General features: G+C 43.2%; 1 protein-coding gene across 3 annotated transcripts in view; it reads left to right on the top strand.

The window, feature by feature from the left end:
- The window catches only part of LOC128497504 (gap junction gamma-1 protein-like), a 28,072-nt gene extending 4,486 nt beyond the window's left edge, over positions 1 to 23,586 (top strand). For 2 of the 3 annotated variants that reach the window (XM_053467607.1, XM_053467606.1), the window contains exon 2: positions 21,127 to 23,586. In XM_053467607.1, the coding sequence (XP_053323582.1) occupies positions 21,147 to 22,382 (1,236 nt within the window). In that variant the 5' untranslated portion in view covers positions 21,127 to 21,146 and the 3' untranslated portion in view covers positions 22,383 to 23,586. Of the gene's footprint in view, positions 1 to 16,086; positions 16,169 to 21,126 lie in introns of those variants that run through there. The other variant, XM_053467605.1, reaches the window with a different exon arrangement.
- Positions 23,587 to 23,793: the final 207 nt, after the last annotated feature.

Raw genomic sequence — 23,793 nt, 5'->3', positions numbered from 1 at the left:
TTGGGGGGAATATGAAGCTTCTGTACTTAAATCATACCAACAGGTAATATATTCAGCTCCCGGGGCACAAATCCCCCAAAATAATTCATAACTGCTGAAATGTGTGTTTAGCAACTAATCTCATAATCACAGCACCGCGTGCGCCGGATCCACCGCCTAATCCCTGCGCGGGTTCCGCGATCATTAGTTAATATGAAGTCGGCCCCCCTTTGCAGATATAACGGCTTCCGCTCTTCTGGGAAGGAGATTTTGGGGAGTTTCTGTGGGATTTTTGCCCGTTCATCCAGTAGAGCGTTTGTGAGGTCAGGCGCTGATGTTGGACGAGACGCCCGGCTCACAATCTCCGTTCCGGTTCATCCCGAAGGTGTTGGATGGGGTTGAGGTCAGGGCTCTGTGCGGCCGGCCAAGTTCTTCCCACCAAACTCATCCAACCGTGTCTTTATGGAGCTCGCTTTGTGCGCCGGGCGCAGTCACGCTGGGATAGAAAAGGGTCTTCCCCAATACGTCCCCACAAAGCTGGACGCCGAGCATCGTCTAAGATGTCTTGGGATGCTGTAGCATTAACGTTACCCTCGGCAGCCTCGCTCTGTGAGTGTGAGTGGTCTACCGTCTCGTGGCTGAGCTGATGTTACTCTGAGACGCTTCCACTTCACAATAATGGCAATTTCATGAACTGACTTGTGGGACCATTTCGGAAAAGCAACAGTTTCACTTGAAGTGATCTCTCTATTGTAAGTTGCTGATTGTTTTTAATTGGTTCAGACAGCCTTTATAAAGGTGGAGAAAGGGCAGAACTTCAGGACCGGACACAATGCCAGTTCTGCCACGTTCTGCTTGTTACACCGGAGACCAAAAAATCCAACAATTCAAACTACATGTAGTTTTCATAAATGAAGGGAGTTATCCAGAAGGTTCTGAACCCGTCGGCTCCCTTTAAGGGCCATAAAGATCTGTTTCAGTGTTTACTTAACGATGGATCGTTTGTCTTTCCAATGGTATTTTTATGAAGGACCAACCATTCAGTTGTATACAAACGGTGCGTCTGGACAGAGGAATGACTTCCACCCGAACGCTGTAGAAAGACACTGGAAACAATGGTGACTCTGCTCACGTTAACAGTTCATTGTTGGGAGGTGTCTTCCTGTCTACGGTCCTGTGGTGGAAAAAAACGCCGGGGCCAAATATGCCAAAGTTTTCTGGCAACTAACCCCTGGTAACTACAACATGAGTCAGAGCTGTTTGAAGGATGGAAGCAGGAGAGGCGTAGAGCGTGACAGACGATGAATCTCATTTCAGTCCCGACCTCTGTACTTCGTGACCTCTGCCTGGTACCCGAGAGTAGATGAACTCCACTTATGTAGGATTTAACTGTCGTCCAGCGATGGAAATAAACATTTTTTGTAGAACCATATATATGACATATATATATATGAAACATTCTTTCCATAAATGCACTCAATTCAGCTGGGAGGGGTCCGGCGTCCATCGACGACGCTGGGGGTTCCGCGGAACGCAGATCTTGGTGGACCAGAAAAAAAAGTTCTACCGGATATTTTTTTTGGGTGGAAAAGATGTTTAGAACGTTCTAACCACACAAGGTTCCATTTATCAGCTTTTAGTCCTCATTTCTGAGTTGGATACTTTTGGTGGCCGTCTTCAAGGGGTCGTCAAGGTCTTCGTAAACGGACAGCAATGTCCTTGACGGGGCTTGCGGAAGTCCAATGGGGCATTTATGGTCTACGATACGACCTGCAGTAGAGAGAGAGGCGCCTCCACCAGAAGGATTCTAATGTATTCAGCGTGAGGGGCTAGGAGGCAGCTGAGACAAGTGCTACGAAGGGAAATAAAATGGCTAGGGGCAAAAATACAGGAACCTGCCCCTACCCAGCTGTCTGTAGAGTGTGACTTCCCACCGGGGAATTGCCCCTGGATTTTTAAAACTTAGTATACGGAGCGTCGATCATATTTTTGAATTTTCTTTTTATTTGGCTGTTTTCTAAAGGAGGAAGAGCTCAACGACAAAGAGCCTTTTGTGAAACGCACACCACGTCTTCGATTAACATGCACAATCAAGAACATCCAGTTCCTTAATTGAATGTAACCCCTTTAGTATTACCATCTGTACAGTACTGTACTGTACTGGAAACCATTAAAATTGGAAAACATCTTTATTCTACTGAGAGGGTGGTGGATAAGCGGAACGGCCTCCCAGCAGAGGTGGTAGAAGGTAATACAGTGAGGGTATTAAACATGCATGGGATAGACATACGGCTCCTGAATCTAAGACGAGACCAACGACTGATTAAGGTTTGAGTCTTTACAGCAGGAGAAACGGGCGACTAGACGGGGCCGGATTGTTTTTGATTTATTACGCATTAAATAGTTCACGGTTCAGCTGTCGATCTTATTGGTTGGACATTCTTTGTTATTCAATGAAGCATATAACCCCATCATATTCTGCAGTGCTGCACATGCGCAGACGTGTTGCCCCTCAGTATGCCCCCTGCCATGTGTCCCATATATCTAATGACATCTTCAGTGCTTTACTGCCTACTTCAAGCAGCCAATCAGCGGCAAGAATCGTCAGACCATGGAAAACAAGAGGAGCTGCAGCTTCTCCTTTAGGTACCTCGTTTATTACGTGTATTAAAGTACTCATAAAGTATGCATTCTTTTCGGTGAGGCTGTCCAGGGGCATCCGACGCTCCCAACGAGAATCAAAGCCCTGCATGTGCGAGAATAAAACGCGTTTAATAACGTTCTCCGGATAGATGCAGATTTCCGCAGCGATATATTTAGCCTGCGCGATACAAGCGAGAGCGTGTTCTGTCTGTATGTATAAACAGTATGTCTCATCATGTGACGCTGCCCAACAGAGCGGGACTCTAATCATGAGCGTGTCAGCAGACAGTCACCGCGTGCGAGACAGCTCATACAAACAGAGACCCGCCAGCAGATCGGCCCCCATCGGCCCATCTTGTCCTGCTGTAAAGACATAAACCTTAATCTTTGGTTATTGGTCTCGTCTTAGATTCAGGAGCCGTATGCCTATCCCATGCATGTTTAATACCCTCACTGTATTACCCTCTACCACTTCTGCCGGGAGACCGTTCCACTTATCTACCACTTCTGGGAAGCTGGGGTTCTTATCTGCCAGCAAATCCTAGGTTTCTATGTTTCATCACCCTCAGCCAACTAGTAGGACTGGCAGTACTTATCTTGTGGCTGGCTGAGCCTCATGGGAGTCCTAACCCTCAGGTGCCAGAAAAGGGCTGTTTCTGTCACTCACCACTTTGTTAAGCCGATAAACCAAGCCCCGACTCAGCATTTTTGCAGTTTATTAAGTGGCCTTTTGTGGCTTCTGCCAGCCCATTGTCTCATCGGAGATGAAAGGGGAACCAGCGGCCCCGACTTTATTATCTCCCTTTTCCTGCCATGAACAATAGAATCGGAGAATAACCGGCTCTCCCAGTTTGAATAAATGTCGTGAACTGGGATATTTTGTTTGACTGGGAACAGGATTGGGGTTAGTGGGCTGAGCGGCTCGCATGATGGGAGTGGGGGGTTATGGGGGGTTACGGGGGGGTTATACACGATCTTTTGACACTTTTTGTGTTTCTCTGCTTTGGGATGAATTTTAAAGGCACAGTTTAACCCCCCGCTCTAGAAGAATATATATAAAAGTGCCCCGACCCCCCCCACGAGGACTTAAATAATCATTATTATCTGTAGTAGAAGCTGCAGCTACTGCCTTCCTTCCCAGGGGTGCAACGGTTCTCGACACTGATTGGCTGAATGAGAGCACTTTCCATAAGCGAGATATATTCGGCAGGAAAAGGTCAAACGTGTGCCTTGTCCTTTAAACAAAGTTCTTAAAAGTTTTACCTTCAAAAGAAACTCTTCTCATTTTTTATTATTATTATTACTATTAATTGTATATTTTAATATATGTAATATATGATTTAATGCCTATGGAGACCACATTGCATGGACTCCAATTAGTTTGACTACATAGAGATCCGGTGGCTAATTGAGCCGTGCCACAATAGGCATCATCTGCCCCCCCACCGACCTGTGGCCCCTGATGGAGACCAATACAGTGTGTGCCGCTGTGCAGATCTGAGCATGTGTTAGAAAAGGAGATTACACAGGGGCCAGTCACTGATTTATCTATACATTATACAGGGGCCGGTCACTGATTTATCTATACATTATACAGGGGGCCGGTCACTGATTTATCTATACATTATACAGGGGCCAGTCACTGATTTATCTATACATTATACAGGGCCCGGTCACTGATTTATCTATACATTATACAGGGGGCCGGTCACTGATTTATCTATACATTATACAGGGGGCCAGTCACTGATTTATCTATACATTATACAGGGGCTGGTCACTGATTTATCTATACATTATACAGGGGCCGGTCACTGATTTATCTATACATTATACAGGGGCCGGTCACTGATTTATCTATACATTATACAGGGGCCGGTCACTGATTTATCTATACATTATACAGGGGCCGGCTCGCTGATTTATCTATACATTATACAGGGGCCGGTCACTGATTTATCTATACATTATACAGGGGCCGGTCACTGATTTAACTATACATTATACAGGGGCCGGTCACTGATTTAACTATACATTATACAGGGGCCGGTCACTGATTTATCTATACATTATACAGGGGCCGGTCACTGATTTATCTATATATATATTATACAGGGGCCGGTCACTGATTTATCTATACATTATACAGGTGCACAAAGTGCGAATGTGTTATTCTCCTGTGTATAAGGTCCGTATAACGAGGTTGTATATAAAGAGAACGTCAGACGCATGTTTCATCATCTCGCTCTATACACTCTAACGTATTAACCCCGCGAAGACATGGCGCGATATCATGAATTGTTTAAAACTGAAGAATTGTTCTGCGTAAAGAAAGTTCTGGGACTGCCGGCGGGGGTGTCGGGGTCGGAAATAATTCCAAGGCCACGGAGGCTGTGAGCACCGGGGAGCTGACACGTACTTTCTAACACGAGCTTCATTACTAAAAGCCCACTCTGGCACCAGATTCTGTTCCCACGGGATCCAAGGACACGGTCTGCTAAACGCTGCGACGTACAATAAGAGCTCAGAACAAGTGAGTATACAATATACTGTGATAACCCCGGCGCTGTATACAGTAATATAACCCCCCAGCGCTGTATACAGTAATATAACCCCCAGCACTGTATAAAGTAATAACCCCCCAGCGCTGTATACAGTAATATAACCCCCAGCACTGTATACAGTAATATAACCCCCCAGCGCTGTATACAGTAATATAACCCCCAGCGCTGTATACAGTAATATAACCCCCAGCACTGTATACAGTAATATAACCCCCAGCGCTGTCTACAGTAATATAACCCCCCAGCGCTGTATACAGTAATATAACCCCCCCAGCCCTGTATACAGTAATATAACCCCCAGCGCTGTATACAGTAATATAACCCCCAGCGCTGTATACAGTAATATGACCCCCCAGCGCTGTATACAGTAATATAACCCCCAGCGCTGTATACAGTAATATAACCCCCCAGCGCTGTATACAGTAATATAACCCCAGCACTGTATACAGTAATATAACCCCCCAGCCCTGTATACAGTAATATAACCCCCAGCACTGTATACAGTAATATACCCCCAGCACTGTATACAGTAATATAACCCCCCAGCGCTGTATACAGTAATATAACCCCCAGCGCTGTATACAGTAATATAACCCCCCAGCGCTGTATACAGTAATATAACCCTCCAGCGCTGTATACAGTAATATGACCCCCCAGCGCTGTATACAGTAATATAACCCCCAGCGCTGTATACAGTAATATAACCCCCAGCGCTGTATACAGTAATATAACCCCAGCACTGTATACAGTAATATAACCCCCCAGCCCTGTATACAGTAATATAACCCCCAGCGCTGTATACAGTAATATAACCCCCAGCGCTGTATACAGTAATATAACCCCCAGCGCTGTATACAGTAATATAACCCCCAGCGCTGTATACAGTAATATAACCCCCAGCGCTGTATACAGTAATATAACCCCAGCACTGTATACAGTAATATAACCCCCCAGCCCTGTATACAGTAATATAACCCCCAGCACTGTATACAGTAATATACCCCCAGCACTGTATACAGTAATATAACCCCCCAGCGCTGTATACAGTAATATAACCCCCAGCGCTGTATACAGTAATATAACCCCCCAGCGCTGTATACAGTAATATAACCCTCCAGCGCTGTATACAGTAATATAACCCCCAGCGCTGTATACAGTAATATAACCCCCAGTGTTGTATACAGTAATATACCCCCAGCGCTGTATCCAGTAATATAACCCCCCCAGTGCTGTATACAGTAATATAACCCCCCAGCACTGTATACAGTAATATAACCCCCAGCGTTGTATACAGTAATATAACCCCCAGCGCTGTATACAGTAATATAACCCCCAGCGCTGTATACAGTAATATAACCCCCAGCACTGTATACAGTAATATAACCCCCAGCGCTGTATACAGTAATATAACCCCCAGCGCTGTATACAGTAATATAACCCCCAGCGCTGTATACAGTAATATAACCCCCAGCGCTGTATACAGTAATATAACCCCTCAGTGCTGTATACAGTAATATAACCCCCAGCGCTGTATACAGTAATATAACCCCCAGCGCTGTATACAGTAATATAACCCCCCAGCGCTGTATACAGTAATATAACCCCCAGCGTTGTATACAGTAATATAACCCCCAGCGCTGTATACAGTAATATAACCCCCAGCGCTGTATACAGTAATATAACCCCCAGCGCTGTATCCAGTAATATAACCCCCAGCGCTGTATAAAGTAATATAACCCCCAGCGCTGTATACAGTAATATAACCCCCAGCGCTGTATACAGTAATATAACCCCCAGCGCTGTATACAGTAATATAACCCCCAGCGCTGTATACAGTAATATAACCCCCAGCGCTGTATAAAGTAATATAACCCCCAGCGCTGTATACAGTAATATAACCCCCAGCGCTGTATAGTAATATAATGTAGTGTATATCTTTAATTAAAGCTAAATATAAAAAAAACTTTAAAAACTGACCGGACCTCCCAGGGACAAAATGTCACTGAGCAGGAAGCAAACTTCAGTACACTTCCTGGTGAGCGCTCAGTAGCGACTTCCCTTTTTTTTATCAGTGAATTCCGAGAGTTAAATAAACACCTGAAGCCGCGTAATATTCTCTTTTATCCGTTTTTCATTTGAAGACGTTGCCGCGGGCGCGAGAGAGGAACGAGCCGAGGGTTGGAATGTGTAGAGCGGGTTTGGAACGCGGAAAGCTTATTTTTATACATTGTAAACGCCAGACGCTTGCGCTGTATGATGATTAATGTAAGGTCTGGCATTCCTGGAATAGGATGTTCTCCGTGGCACAGCGAGGAGGGCGTTATAAGAACCACATGTTCCCTTATTCCATAGCTGCTTAGTCTTTTCATATAAAACGTGATTATTTCCTAGACCGGATTTTGATCAGATTAAATGCACAGATAGTAATAACCCCAGCACTGTATACAGTAATATAACCCCCAGCACTGTATACAGTAATATAACCCCCAGCGCTGTATACAGTAATATAACCCCCAGCGCTGTATACAGTAATATAACCCCCAGCGCTGTATACAGTAATATAACCCCCAGCGCTGTATACAGTAATATAACCCCCAGCGCTGTATACAGTAATATAACCCCTCAGTGCTGTATACAGTAATATAACCCCCAGCGCTGTATACAGTAATATAACCCCCAGCGCTGTATACAGTAATATAACCCCCCAGCGCTGTATACAGTAATATAACCCCCAGCGCTGCATACAGTAATATAACCCCCAGTGCTGTATACAGTAATAACCCCCAGCGCTGTATACAGTAATAACCCCCCAGCGCTGTATACAGTAATATAACCCCCAGCGCTGTATACAGTAATATAACCCCCAGCGCTGTATACAGTAATATAACCCCCAGCACTGTATACAGTAATATAACCTCCAGCGCTGTATACAGTAATATAACCCCAGCGCTGTATACAGTAATATAACCCCCCAGCGCTGTATACAGTAATATAACCCCCAGCGCTGTATACAGTAATATAACCCCCAGCACTGTATACAGTAATATAACCCCCAGCGCTGTATACAGTAATATAACCCCCAGCGCTGTATACAGTAATATAACCCCCAGCGCTGTATACAGTAATATAACCCCCAGCGCTGTATACAGTAATATAACCCCCAGCGCTGTATACAGTAATGTTGGTCAGTGACAAAAACCTGGTTTTATCTCATTTTGCTCCAATAAACTCCCATAATCTGCAGATCTGGAGCCGCCGTCGCTGTCAGTCATGTGATATTTTGGGTGACTTTCCCGGCTCAAACTCCACACTGAGCTGATGCTTTCTGGCGATGCTAATAAAGTCCTTTCCTCCATAGACTTTCCTTAGTCAGAGGGTACATAAGTGTGATTAAGACTGAGCCATTCTATTGTTCCCCACAGGCAGTATGATAAGGAGTCAGGGTGTTTAGTAGATCGGGGATCAGATAACAGAGCGAGAATCATACAAACGGCTGATATGCAGCTGCCTGAAAACTTTATATTATGGGGCAAAAAAATATGATTTTTTTTACAAAAGATTGGTGAAATATTATCAGTTTATGTATAAACCCAAATTCAGTTCACTAAATGAACCTTATGGACAGAAATAAACAGTTGAGTCTGTGGTTTAGGTTCTGGATCTCACTATTAGGTATTTGTAATTGTGTTCCGGGCCAATAATAGTCTAGAACACGGAATCACGTCGGGATCGATGCAGAACTCGGAACAAACGGATAATCCAAGAGGATTGTTGGGTTGTTCTGCTAACGGAACGCTGGATTACCGAACAACGTCCAAGATCGGGGGTTTGGGGCATCAGAACAAGCGAAAGGAAACCGACCGAGCAGAAAAGAAATATTTTTGGGCAACTTTGACCATTATTCGCTGATGGGCGACTTGCACCCTTGTTGGCTCAGAACATTCACCCCTGTATTGGATCGATGGGGGCTCAGTAATAATAATATCGCCGTAACCTCCCCAATCAGCATCCTCTCGCCGTCCTCCACACCAAGGAGACCCCGAAGGAATTCTCCGCTTGGAATCTTCATTGCAATCAGACGAGGGGAAAATATTTATTTTGGGAATTTGGGGTTAATTGCCGTTTATTTCCGCTCATCCCTTGGTATTTGGTGATTTATACAATGCTTGAGAACAGGGAGGGATGTTTCTTATTTCCCAGATGGCATTTGTCTTGTTGTTTGGATCAAAACATTTTGGGTGGACAGAGGAAGCCGGCGATTTACCCTCCGCGGCCTTTAAAGGGACTTAAACTTCATTAAAGGAATCCGCCTCTAAACTGCTGCTGAGGATCATAGAAACCCTGAATCTGCAGGCAGATCGGCCCCATTCGGCCCCCATCTAGTCGCCCGTTTCTCCTGCAGTAAAGACTCAAACCTTAATCAGTCGCTGGTCTCGTCTTAGATTCAGGAGCCGTATGTCTATCCCATGCATGTTTAATACCCTCACTGTATTAATCTCTACCACTTCTGCTGGGAGGCTGTTCCACTTACCTAACACCCTCTCAGTCTAATTGTGGATATATATGGATTAAAAGTAAGGGATTATTTTAGTTATTTTGCATTTTCATTTTATGAAATCATGATCTGTGGCAAAAGTTGGCAGAACTCGCATTATTTAAGCAATGTCCTGACCTGAAGTTTTCTCCCTTCTCGTCACCTACACGTTCAATGGCTGCTTAAAGCAATCAACAACAATCAGCAACTTAACAACAGGGGGGAGATAACTTAATGGGGAGGAATAATCCTGCGGACCCTGGAATAGGAAGTTAAAATGACTGCTCTCATTTTCATATAGGGTGGCAGGGGAGGGCTGGCACCTTCTGTCCCAGGGGGCATCTAAAGCCAGGAGACCCCATCGTTCCCTTGCACCCCCCCAGTATCTCACATATGTTCTGGCACATGTATTTGCACACACTCTCAAAGTTACACAAACTTACACTAACACACACCTACACACGCATGCTAACACACACACATCCATTCTCATACACAATTACATATACTCATTCATACTAACAAACTTACACACGCATGCTAACACACACACATCCATTCTCATTGACATTTACATATACTCATTCATACTAACAAACTTACACATTCATTCTAACACACAATCATGCTCACATACACATCCATGCTAACACACACTTACACATACACTTACCTCACCTGCAGCTTTCTTTCTGGCTTCCTCATTTTTATCGTCAGGGTCACGTAACATTGTGTTATGTGACCCCGCTGCTTTCCTGCCTCCCCAGGCTAGTCCAAAATTGTTCAAGAAGGACCAGTCCAACATGGCCCCCTTTTGCGCCGACGGACAGTGTGTCCCTGTAGAGTGAGTTTCTAATATTTATATCTATTTTTATTTGGTTTATTTGAGGTAATGAACGGTAAAATGTAGATTATTACAGAAATGTAACGTGTCTGCTTCAGGTTGAGGTCAACCTATAAAGTATGAAAAAAACATCTTAAATAGCACATTAACCCTTGACAAGGCAAATTTGTACTAAAATAAAGGAAATAATGTATACGGATAAGGGTCCGTATACATTAACACTTTCATGTCCATATGAGTTTGTTATGAGGGAGAAGTTATCCAGACACTGATGTTTTCGGCACACGTGTGCACACATGTGCTTGTTATTATAAGACAGGCCTCATGATGCATAACGTGTTGTGCGCATGGAATGTGTTGAGCAGGTACGGATGGGGGTGATAGGCAGATATATTATGAGTGAAGGATTAACCAATCAGATAGAGAGAGGGGGAGGGGTACAGCTGTTTTACGTTACACTCATATTTTCACCTTTGTCTATATAATGAAACTCATCCTATAATCCATTCTATGATACGCAGTTTGGAGACACTTTGGGAAGAGAACTACAATTCCCATGATGCGCTGCTAACCATGGTTTTGGGCACACAAAAGTGAAAATGTGGAGGAGAGAGGGCAGGATAGTCATTCTTTTTGATGACCTTTCGTGATCCCTAAATTCTCCTTCTGTACATACGAGGTCATAATTATCCAGGTAAATATTGGAGAATTACTACATTTAGAGCAATTCTGGGTTAACTGCTAACGATTTGGTGATTTTCTCCAGAATTTCTTTGCTTTTGCCTTGATCGATTTGGCCTACGAGCTCCATAACTGAATGGCTGAGGTTTTCCAACTGGTCTATTAAGTGGCCCAAATACTCGACCAGGGACTACAACACCCATCATCACAATGGGAATTATAGTTGTGACAGCTAAATTCTCTATGTCAGTTTGCTGCCTCGCCATGGCAACTTTTCACCCCTTCTATCTAAACAGGAAGTGGTAATCTGCGCGCCGGTGTCGCACCGTCAGCTTCCTATTGACAGGATGAGGCGGCAGGATGTGAGACAGCTGAATAGGTGACCGGAGTCTCATTGTGTTATAACAATTCAGACTGTCTCTTTACTTCCATGAGGAAAGTTTGCCATGTGGCTGATAGCGAGGCAGAAAGCCGGGTCAGGGGGACAGGAAGTGATGTGGCGCTTCTGTGTAACATGAAATAATGTCACTTCAACTCGCTGGATGGTTATTTATTAAAAAAAAAACAGCATCAGGGAGAAAACGTAATATTATTCCGGCTGTCACTGGAAATTCAGTATATGAAGAAGAATTGATAGAAGTGCCAATCGCCATAGCAACCAATGAAAATTGGATATTTATAAAGGTCAATTTTGTAAAACAAAGTTTAAAGAATGGCTCCTATCACCATGGCAACCAATTCAATCCTGCCTGTTGATTGGACCATTCCATTGGGTGCTGTGGTTACAAAACCACTTTTCTGAATTTTTTTTCTACAGAGGAGACACCAACATTTTTTTGTTTTTTTTAGCCACAAAAAAAGATGGAAAATCTATAAATTCTTTGAAAAACCCTAAAGCGCTCCAGTGGATTCCCAGACGTTTCTGTTCCGTGTCTGGAGATAAATTAGAATGATTCGGACTTCTCTATGTCTTTATCTGGAGCTATTTATTTTTAAGGGGATTTATGTCGTTTTTTGGTCATGGAATAGGCGGTATTTATCAGGGACGCGAATGCCAACGCGGCGAGAGGAGTTAGTGGGCAGATGGTGGTGATAGCCGCACCGTACCTCTGGTAACATTCCATACGGTGATAAGGAAGAGGAATGTGGATGTAAAATATACATATCTGCTTCATGTTTTATCCCGATATGTGCCAACAGCCTTGGATTCCTAGGAGCAGTCTTGAGCATATCCAGCACCACTGCTGGTGTAAATCCCAGAAACCTTTTGAGGCCGTGGAGCCGATGCACCCTGAGATGCTTCGAGTCTGGTGCTCCCGGCAGCAGGTGTTTGCCGAATAAGCCATTTACTCACTGGCTGTATGGCTTGGGAGGAAATAAATACATAAAAGGGTTAAATAAGGGAAGTGTCGGGATCCCTTATACTAAACTGATGGGGTCGCGATATTTAAAAGTTCTTGTTCAAACAGAGGGTAGTAGATAGGGCAAGCAGTATTCCAGTAGAGATGGTTAATCCAGTGCTCCATCTCTTTGCTGCTCACTGCAGAGCTGTTCGCCATCTGTGAGGTTCCGACTACATAGAAACCTAGGATCTGCAGATCGGCCCCATCCGGCCCCTGTCTAGTCGCCCGTTTCTCCTGCTGTAGAGACTCAAACCTTAATCAGTCGTTGGTCTCGTCTTAGATTCAGGAGCTGTATGTCTATCGCGCGCATGTTAAATCCCCTCGCTGTATTACCCTCTACCACCTCTGCCGGGAGGCTGTTTTACTTTTCTACCACCCTCTACACAGACAGGACACAGCCAGCTCCTGTACTTTCGGAGTGAACATTAATATGTTACCAGGCACACACAAGCGTGTTCTATATGTGCGAGTGTAAATGCACGGGTGTCACGGATGGCCGTCTGTCTGTGTAATAACGCAGGGTCTCTGTTTGCAGCCTCTGCCTAATCCATGGTAACCACAATACACGCCGCGCTCTCCCCCTGCTCTCCCACGGAGTCGGGCATAGCTCATGCTTTAGTGTCTGCCTGCCGGACCCTCATCGCAAGCTGCTTCCTTTATTACTCACAGGAAAACGGGGAGAAAAAGGGCGGAATGAACATTTTTATTACGCATGCTTCTAGAGTTTGTCAGGCTGAAAAAATGTACATAATCTGGAAACCTTTTAAGCGCTGGAGGGGTTGGGGACGGTTTTGTAGGAGATACAAGAAGTGTTTCTGTGTGTTTATCGCAGGGTACTGCAGCCCTGCAAGTCACGATAACGTGGATAGAAGCAGCAAAAAAGGGTTCAGAAACTAAATAGTGGAATTAACATATATTCTTCTTCTTCTAAATGACTCGGTTTCATAAGTGACTATTGATAGGTTACAGTCACATTAACTATCTCACTGAAGCTCCTCCCCTGGCCACACCTCCAACCACACCCCTCAAATGAAACGTGACCATCGTTGCCCATTGGAATGTTGGGAGGTATGATTTTGTTTCTATAGGTGCTGCATCGCATCCCTACACAGAGAAAGCCAGAGATACCGACAAACACAACAAATTTAACCCATAAATGCACAGAGCTGCGAAATTCAATGTCACTAAAAAATCAATAAATAATGATAATAATAAAAGCGGGAATCCATGGCTTCCCCGCCTACTTTTTGATCAGTGGGGTTATTTAATTTAATATAATATTTATTATTATTTTTTTAAATAATATAATTATTATTATTTTTTTTAATAATATTAATAGTTAATACAAATTTGTTTAATTATTTATTAGATTTTTTATTTATTTTATTTATATAGCGTCGTCATATTCCGCAGCGCTGTACAATATTTAATAAATATATTTTTTTTTAATTAAGAGGCTCAAACAAATAGATTTATAATTATAAAATTGCAAAAGTCAACTGAGGCCATTGGACTTGTGACAAAGTAACTGTTTAGGGAAAGGCATAAACAGTCATTCCGCTTCGTACTATTCACGGCTCCCGCGGCCGGAGGTAACGGCGCTGCAGAAAGGTTTACCCAAGGTCAGCGGCGCAAATCAAAATGAAATATAACATTCCACAAATGGTTAATATTTGATAAGTCTCAGGACCGGAGGATCCAGAAAGTTCCCAGGTATGGATCCCGCTAATGAATCACGTACTGATATGACTTTATGTGATATTTCGCTGCGGCAATCTCAGGAAGCTGTCACTCTCTATCTTTTCCTTAAGCTTTTCTTTGGCCTCAAGCTTAGAAATTCTAAGAACACTTAAAGGGAAAGTGTCAGGGAAAAAAAAGGTTTTATTTGAGCATTAAATCCTGCGTGGCACGCAGCGGAAAACACTGAAGAAAGCTCTATAATGTGTGATTGCTTTATTTTATGTATGTCAGTGTGAGAGGAAGAGTCCAGCGCCCAGTACAGCCCCATACTGCCCCACCAGTGGCATAGATACAGGGATCGCAGGCCCTACGACAACTTGTTCCTGTCTCCTCCTGCTGGTTCCAAATTGTTCAGTAACTTAACTGGAACTTAACAATTTTGTACCGGCACGGGGAGACGGCAACGCCGTGGGGTCATGTTACGTGACCACGCAGTGGAACCGAAGCTGCTCGCACAAAGCTGCAGAAGAAGTATGGGGGTGCGGAAGTGAGGCGGTATGTATGGTTGTCTTTGTGAGCGTGAATGTGTATATAGATATATATAAGTGTATGTGAGCATGAATGTGTACGTATAATTATGTATGAGCGTGAATGTGTACGTATAAGTGTATGTGAGCATAAATGTCTATGTATAAGTGTATATGTGTATGTATAAGTGTGTATGTATAAGTGTGGGGTAACATGAATGTGTATGTGAAAGCATTTGTATGTACGAGCAGGGATGTGTAAGTGTAAGTTGCATGAGATGGAGGGTGTGTTAGCATGAGTGTGTATGTGTTTGTGTGTGAGCATGAATGTATATATATGTGGTTTGAGTGGCAGTGTGTTAAAATGAATGATAATGAAGGGTTAATCATCTTTATTTGGAATGCCTTTTTATTTGTTGTATGTTCTTTTGCTGGAAAAAGTAAAGTTTACATTCTTTCACATCCTTGATTATGAAGGGTTAATCGTCTTTTTTTCTTAGACTTCTTGCTGGCAAAACCAACGTTAAAAGTGTTACAGATCCTTGATAATGAAAGGTTTAATATTTTCCCCCCCAAATGTCTATTTTTTATTCTTTGCCTTTTCTTGGCAAAAGTAAAGTTTACAGTGTTACAGATCCTGGGTAACAAAGGGTTAACAATCTTTTTTTTTTTTTGGAATGTCCTTTTTTTTAATTATTTGCCATGTGTTCTGTCTTGAGGCTATAGAGAGAGAGAGAGAGAGCGCTCGCTCGCTGAAACGCGCAGGGCTCTGCTTTCCCTCAGTATGATTCCTATTAAAACCCCTCTCCTAGTCCAGCCTGGAAGTTGTTTACTCTCCGGAGAGCCCAATCCAGAAACGAAAAAAAAAATCCATCAGATTCCAGACATCGCTCTACGGCAACGGGATTCCTCGCCACCCTCCGGTGTCCCGCTGCGAATTTCCACCCCTGAAATGACCTACGACGGATCTCGTCGCACCGCGGAGGCCTAAAAACCCCAAACTTTACAAAAAAAAAATTTATTCCAATTTTTTCTCCCCCCCGACTTAGTGACGGGAGGGAAACGTAAGCTTTCTCCGGCAGGATGTTCTGAGATGTTCTGCGTTTAGCTCACACTGACAGGATGTTTAAATATTCACCGAGTCGCTCTCCTCGACGCTACACCGTCTATTTTCCCCAGGATTTTATTATACTTTTGTTTCTTTTTTAAACGTTTCCAGAATCGTCTTTATTTTGCGACAATGCGGCAATTGTAAAAAAACAAATGTTTCAAGCTCCCTTGGATTTTTTTTCTCATGAAAACGCAGAGCTCCTGTAAGTAAATTCCCTTTTTGTCTAAACTTTTGTTCCACTTTTAAGTGAAATTGTGACATTTTTCTCTTTACCCTGTAGAGTTTTAGTTGCACAATTTGTGATTTAACTCCTTCACCGCCAAGACAACAATTTCAGCGCCGATTTTCCCCGGAAACGTTGTGTCGGAAACTTTTATGGATACGATTATTTAACTACTTTATACTTAATGTATGTAGGCTTTTGGGGGCATTTATAGCTATTTCTGCTCGTTCCTCGGCCTTTTTTTCCGTTGCAAAGCGAGGCTGTTTAGAATTTCAGCCTTCGGCAAAATAACGGAATTGTTAACATTCAGATCTTGTGTGTTTGATTCGGTATTTTCGCTGTCTAGAAAGTTTTTTTTTTGCTGAAACAGGACATGTCTGAGCGTCCCGTGTTCCGCAGCGGGGCCAGAAAACTTCCTGAGTGAGAAATTACATATGTTTTGTCTATTTTTGGGAGAAAATGTTTGGAGGGAGGTAGCGCACGCTCGGCCCATCGCTGTAGCAGACGCATGCCTCCCTGCACACATGCGACTATTGTTAATGCGTTGGAACCCCCAAAACCTCATCTTTATGGATATAAAACACATAGAAACCCAGAACCCGCCGGCAGATCGGCCCCATCCGGCCCCCGTCTAGTCGCCCGTTTCTCCTGCTGTAAAGACTCAAACCTTAATCAGTCGTTGGTCTCGTCTTAGATTCAGGAGCCGTATGTCTATCCCATGCATGTTTAATCCCCTCACTGTATTACCCTCTACCACCTCTGCTGGGAGGCTGTTCCACTTATCTACCATCCTACCAGACCAGGTACTGGTAAAGGCTTGTAGTTGAGTATGCATAGGGTATAAGTGTAACTGTTCTTAGCAGATGGTCTGCCGCCGTGACGAGATTGTGTGTCGTAGTCAGTGCGATGTGTTTTTTTGCGTGGGTTATAAATCGCTTTTGGGACCGCAGAGGCCTCCTGAGATGGAATAGACCTCCGAGGTCCCAAGAAGACAAATGTGACTTTAAATCTTTTTTCTGTTGGCCAAATAAATGGTATCGACTTCAACTTCTTCTGGACCAATACAGACATACCCGATAACCTTATAACATGATAGAGTGATGACGTGGGGCACACTTAGAACTTTGTGTTTCTGCCTGAATGAGTTTTGGTCAGAAGTTCAAAAGTAATGGAAGTTTTAATTTGCTGAGAGGGTAGTTGATAAGGTGAATTGCCTCCCGGTAGAAGTGGTAGAGGGTAATACAGTGAGGGGATTAAAAATGCATGGGATAGACATACGGCTCCTGAATCTAAGACGAGACCAACGACTGATTAAGGTTTGATTCTTTACAGAAACGGGCGACTAGATGGGGGCCAAATTCTATGTTTCTAATTCGCAGGGTGTCTGTCCAAAGCCGGCCCTGGGTGGTCTTGTAATGATGATTTTGCGCGTAAGTTATAATTTGTAAGATACTAGCTGGTACTGGCTGCAGCAGTCCCATGTAATGTAGTTCTTTACACACACATTACTACACACACATTACTACACACACATTACTAAACACACACATTACTACACACACATTACTACACACACATTACTACACACACACATTACTACACACACACATTACTACACACACACATTAATACACACACACATTAATACACACACACACCCTTACACCTTAACAAACTATCCAGCACACAGTAACACACAGGTAGCAGCACCAAGTCTGGAGGTTATATCTCCACTTCCTGCTGTTTAATTTATAAAGCCGTTTCCTGCTGTTTCTATACACATTATCGGGGCTTTCAGGGCTGTAGAACCCTGCGATCCCCTCATACCCAGCAAACATTCTGACCTCCTAGAAAAGAGGGGGCATCAGGGGAGAAAAAAGGGACATTAGAGGAGAGAAGAGAGGCAAAAGGGGGAAAGAAGGGAGGAGGGCCAAAGACAGACAGGACCTCACTTGAAAGGTGTGCAAGAAGATTGATTTTTAAAGCCGTTGCATTTAGGCCGCGCGATTCTGTTTACACGACGTTTTTACAAAACCAGTGATTTGGTCTCAGTCACCCAACTGGAAACGCGGTTAGATGAATGCGAAGGCATAAGACGTATCTCTCAGTGTCCCGGCTTCATAAAACTCCAGGAACACCTAGCGCCGTCGGGGTCACCAATTTCACGGAATTTGCAACTCATTTCCATGGACCAAGACATTTACAAACCGGACCTTTTCTGCATGAAATTTAATTATTAAAAATTCATTATTATTGTTCATAAAAGAAAAAAAATGCGTAAAGGCGTAGGAAGGAAGCTCTAATATTTTATGCTGCCAAACATTTGCATATTTAATAATAATAATTTTATTTAATTGTATTTTGATTATTTTACCGGTGTTCTGTATTAAAGAATCCAGCATTACATCATTTAGAATGTGATAGATGGGAAGGATTAGATTATTTCCTTGCATTCCAAATTCATTCTTTCACTAATGTAACGTCCCTTACTATTCCTTTGAACCTTTGACATTCATCATCATTACTCTTCAGGAAATCATTACTCCGTGGCCCTCACAATCTCTCTGCTCCCTCATTATCAAAGGTGAAGGAAGCGTTTTTGTGTTAAAGGAACCGAGGGGTCGCAGTGTAACATCGTAACATCTCAAAGTATCCTGCTGTTTTCTCCGTGAAGCTCATTTTCCACGTGGTGCCTTTTGCGTATGTTTTAGTTCCTTGGTTGTTTCCATTTTGGGTGGGCGTAGGATGGTATACGCCAAAATATCTCTTCTTCAAAACCCCTGATACCCATCTATACCATATTTATCAAAGGAAACACACTCTTCCTTATCGGTGGGAGTCTTTCGTAAACATGGAGCTAAATTTTTAGTGTTTCTTTACAAAATATTTCCCCTGAGAAAAGTTTGTAACATATTAGCACACGGGCCACATAGATCCTAGCTTGATGATACATCTGGCCGGGTGAGCTGGTGGGTGTTGACCCCAATATGTGGCTCCGCGAGGCTCATCAAACATTATGGAGTACAGGCTGGAGCAGAGCTGGCCAAAAAGCCCCATTCTCCTCAATGTCCTCATTCTCTTTCCGTCCTTGAGCATATCTGGAAGAACGTGTACAGCTGGCCATTTGGAGCCAATGTATTGCCCTAAGCCTATAGCTGCCACCACTTCGGAGGAGGCTCCTACAGTATGTCTCTCTTCCAGAGCACAAGTCCTGTTTGTACAATGCCGGGATATGATCTAGGAAATTTATCGTCTGCTGAGTTGCCCAAGGCCTGGCTAACTTTGATGAACTTCAAGGAACTTTGGCAAGAAACTCAGTGGTCTGAGACAACCGCTCTGGGAGGAAAGGGGATTTTAGTCCCCCTGACAAAAGACAGGACAATAGGGCAAGGTACACTGCGGGGCAACTTGGCCTGGGGAGACCAATGGCTTTGGTGTCTGTAGAAGGGTTTAACGGGAATCTGTAGGATCGCACCAGGATTTTAATGTCCAGAAGAGCTTTCTGACTTTTATATACTGGCGATCCTACGGATTCCCGTTAACCCCTTCTATACTACGGAAGGCTAGAAAACTGGCAGAAAATGAAGAGAACATTAAATACGAAGAATTTAAAGGAATATTCACCCAAAACTAACATGGGAACGAGCGAATATTTGTGGAATACGAAGACCCCCCCAAAGATGAACACGAAGACTTCACTGACCAACAGACTTAGAGGAACATCAAGAACAAGAGATCTTTTGTATTTAGGTTAATTTTAGATGTGGAGCAATCCTGCCGTGGAATGTCCCTGCTAATTAATTCACATTAAGCTCTTTGCCCCAGAATAACTCTTCACACAGCTCAGCCTTTGGAAGTCGTAAGTACAGTAATTTTTAAGGACAAATTCTTGACAGCTGGAGTAGTTTGGAGATGACCCAAAGAATATAACAGGGTTGGTGAACGTGGACTCTCCAGAGTAAACAAGCAAGGGAAATCCTACAAGATCAAAGGCGTTCTCCTGATTTTATATTACATCACTGGGACGTTTGAAGGGTGTATGAGGTCCCAGAGCTAAAATAACGTTTTCTGCAACCTAAACGCATTGCCAAAAAAATGACCGTTAGGAAAGGCACCGTTGGTGTCAATAAAAAATAATGAAATAAATTTAGGGAGGTTAAGCTGGTTACGGTACGGTCGTCTCCAGGGCAAGAGATCGCTGTTCATTTGATGAGCGTTTCTCGTGCGGGGTTTTGTTGCCAAGAGCATTCCAATGGAACGCCGTACAGTTCTGATGTCCGGCAGGACGGGTTCTATAGAATATTTTTTGTGGGTTTTTTTTTTCCCGCTTATAAATCAAGCCTGAAAGAATAATTTAATCTAACTTTTTTGGGGGTTGAGTAGAACAGGGAAGGGTTAAACACACAAAAAAAATATACATGCATAGTTTAATGCTCTTTACCAAATCCTGCGTGTTTTCAGTTCTTCCGTGCAATGTTATTTACTTATTAAAACAGGCAATCTATATGTATTGGAAATGTATGTTATTTGTATACCATGGAAGCAGCCACCTTAACGTCCCCCCTAATGAGTTAGGTCTCCCCTATGCTTGAATTGCTGATTGTTTTTGATTTGGTTCGAGAAGCCTTTAAATTGGTGGAGAAGGGAGAGAACTCCAGGTCAGGAAACTTTAATGCCTTGCATTAGATTTTGGTGTCTCTGGGGTAATAATAGTCCCTTAATAAGTTGCCACAATGAGTTGCCTTTTAAGCTCCCCTTTGTTGGATTGGGGTGAAACATTAGGAACGCACAATCTTTCGACTGTAGATCCCAGTCTAACTTGTTTATTAATATGAAGATTCTTGTAACCCCTGCCAACCTTACTAGTAATAAACAAATATTTAACTGCATTGGAACCGTAAATTAATATCTAACCTGATTTTGTTTGTCATCCACAGGTTATAAATGAGTAGTCCTTATGCCCAACATGAGCTGGAGCTTTCTCACCCGTCTGCTCGAAGAAATCCACAACCACTCCACGTTCGTGGGGAAGGTTTGGCTCACCGTCCTCATCGTCTTCAGAATAGTCTTAACCGCAGTCGGCGGGGAGTCCATCTACTCCGATGAACAGAGTAAATTCACATGTAACACCAAGCAGCCGGGCTGCGACAATGTCTGTTACGACTCCTTCGCGCCCCTCTCTCACGTCCGCTTTTGGGTCTTCCAGATCATCATGATATCGGCTCCCTCCGTGATGTATCTCGGCTACGCCATCCATAGGATTGCGCGAGTTTCAGAAGAAGAGCGAAAGCATAAGTCGTTCAAGAAGAAAAAATCTTTCTCCAAATGGCGCTCCGGTCAAAACGTCGAGGACCCTGTAGATGAAGAAGAGGAGCCCATGATATATGAAGGTCCGGCAGAACCAGAAAAGGTGGACACCAAAGAAAAGGAAACCAAAAAGCACGATGGCCGTAGACGCATCAAAGAAGAGGGCTTAATGAAAATTTATGTCCTTCAGTTACTGGCCCGAGCTGTTTTTGAGACGGGCTTTTTGGCCGGTCAGTATTTCTTATACGGCTTTGAGGTTTTACCTTCGTTCCAATGCAGCACACACCCCTGTCCTCACACCGTAGATTGCTTTGTTTCCCGGCCCACGGAGAAGACAATATTTCTTCTAATTATGTACGTGGTGAGTTGCCTGTGCTTGTTGCTCAACATTTGCGAGATGTTTCATCTTGGTTTTGGTGCTTTAAGGGATGCCGTTCGCAGCAGGAGGACTAGCACAGCCAGGCAGCCACCTTACAACTATTCCTACCCGAAGAATATAATAAGTTGTCCTCCGGAATACAACATGGTTGTGAAATCGGAGAAGCCAACCAAAGTTCCGATAAGCTTGATGGCTCACGAGCAGAACTTGGCCAATGTTGCTCAAGAGCAACAGTGCACGAGCCCCGACGACAACGTCCCGTCAGACCTGTCCGCTTTACATAAACATTTACGAGTGGCCCAGGAACAGTTGGACATAGCTTTCCAGAGCTATAATAGCCAAGTCAACGCTCTACCCTCTAGGACCAGCAGTCCGGCCTCGGGGGGGACGGTGGTAGAACAGAACCGGGTGAATACGGCGCATGAGAAACAAGGTGCTAAGCCAAAAACGAGCTCGGAAAAGGGCAGTACAAGCAGCCGAGACGGTAAAACCTCTGTATGGATATAATCCGACCTAGTAAAGGAATCCACTGGAAGACCAAGCGTTATTAATATGCCAGTAACGTTCCACGAACCACTGCAGAACCCAAGCACAATGTAAAATAATTTACTAAGTAACTGTTTTTTTTTATTAAAGATATAACTATTTTCATTTTTCTAACAGGATTTATACTTAAATGTTACTTTCTCGTCTGTTTTTATTACTCCGCGGAGCTATGATAGAGTTGTACAAAGCCAATACGTGCCTCTAATTACCACTGAGGTTAAAATGCTTCGGAGGAAACTCAGGAGATAAACCCTCGCGTCGTTTTGCTCTAAAAAAATGTATCGGTCAACGATGGAACAGAGACTCTGGAGAGGAACGCGTTCTTTAACCGAATTCCAATTGTCTTATTTTTTCAGAGTTTTATATATAAAAAATGTATGGACTTGACAGCAAATGTTTAGTAGGTTTTTATTAAATGTTATAAACCTGTTGTTATAAACAATTTAATGAAAAAAGGAGTTCTAAGATATCAGACGGGACGAGGGGCTAGAATCACTATTGTTTATGTACTTTTTGGGGGATTTTTTCAAGGCTGTAAGCAATAAGTCATCAATATGCATTATTAAATACACATTGTACGGGGCCAGATCAGCTCTTCCAGAAGCTCCACTGGGTCAGCCCCTGGTAGTGAAACGTCAAAAAGTTCAAATCCTTATCCTACAAACGTCTGCTTTACAGAATAAACCCCAGAAAAACTTCAGAAACATCTAATACATTTATTGGAGAATATTTTTATTTGGTATTTTATATGTTTCGTTTGCCTCCCAAAAAAAAATTAGCAGCCTGATGAGTCGATGTTTATTCGTTGGCTCACGCAGCATTTTTGTTGGCCAATTAAAAAACGACTTGAGCGGCAATTCTAAAAAAAAAATGTACTATGCTTTGCAAATTGTTCAAAAAAAATACACTATATAGAAAAAAGGGTATTTTAGATAATATAATAAGATAAACCTACTGCAAAAACCGGTAGAACGAAAGCTGCACTAGAATCTTTTTCTTACTTTTAGGAAAACGAGTCCCGTTTCTCATGTTTTATTATAACATTTTACCCGATGCACTTTTAACAATATCTTCATCCACAAGTTATGGGGAATATAAAAGAGTAACTTTATGAAAATGTTATTGTTGCGGAATATTTGGATAAATAAACACAAGTTAAAAGAGGCATTTTCTGGAGGTATCGATTTAAACAAAGTCCAAAAATTATTCTGGACCGCAAGGAACTTTGAGAAACAAAAACACTTGGCAGACGTGGTCTTTTGTGTCGCTACAGCTGCGATAAGACCCCATAGTCTTGGGTAGGTGGCAGGACTGGATATGGGGGCTTGTTTCTTTGGGTCTGGAATCACAAGGGGCTCCATCGTGACCGAAA

Source organism: Spea bombifrons, chromosome 5 (assembly GCF_027358695.1).
Source record: "Spea bombifrons isolate aSpeBom1 chromosome 5, aSpeBom1.2.pri, whole genome shotgun sequence".
In the NCBI taxonomy this organism is placed as follows: domain Eukaryota; kingdom Metazoa; phylum Chordata; class Amphibia; order Anura; family Pelobatidae; genus Spea; species Spea bombifrons.
The sequence above is the reverse complement of the archived record's forward strand: the minus strand, read 5'-3'. Positions and strand labels throughout refer to the sequence as shown.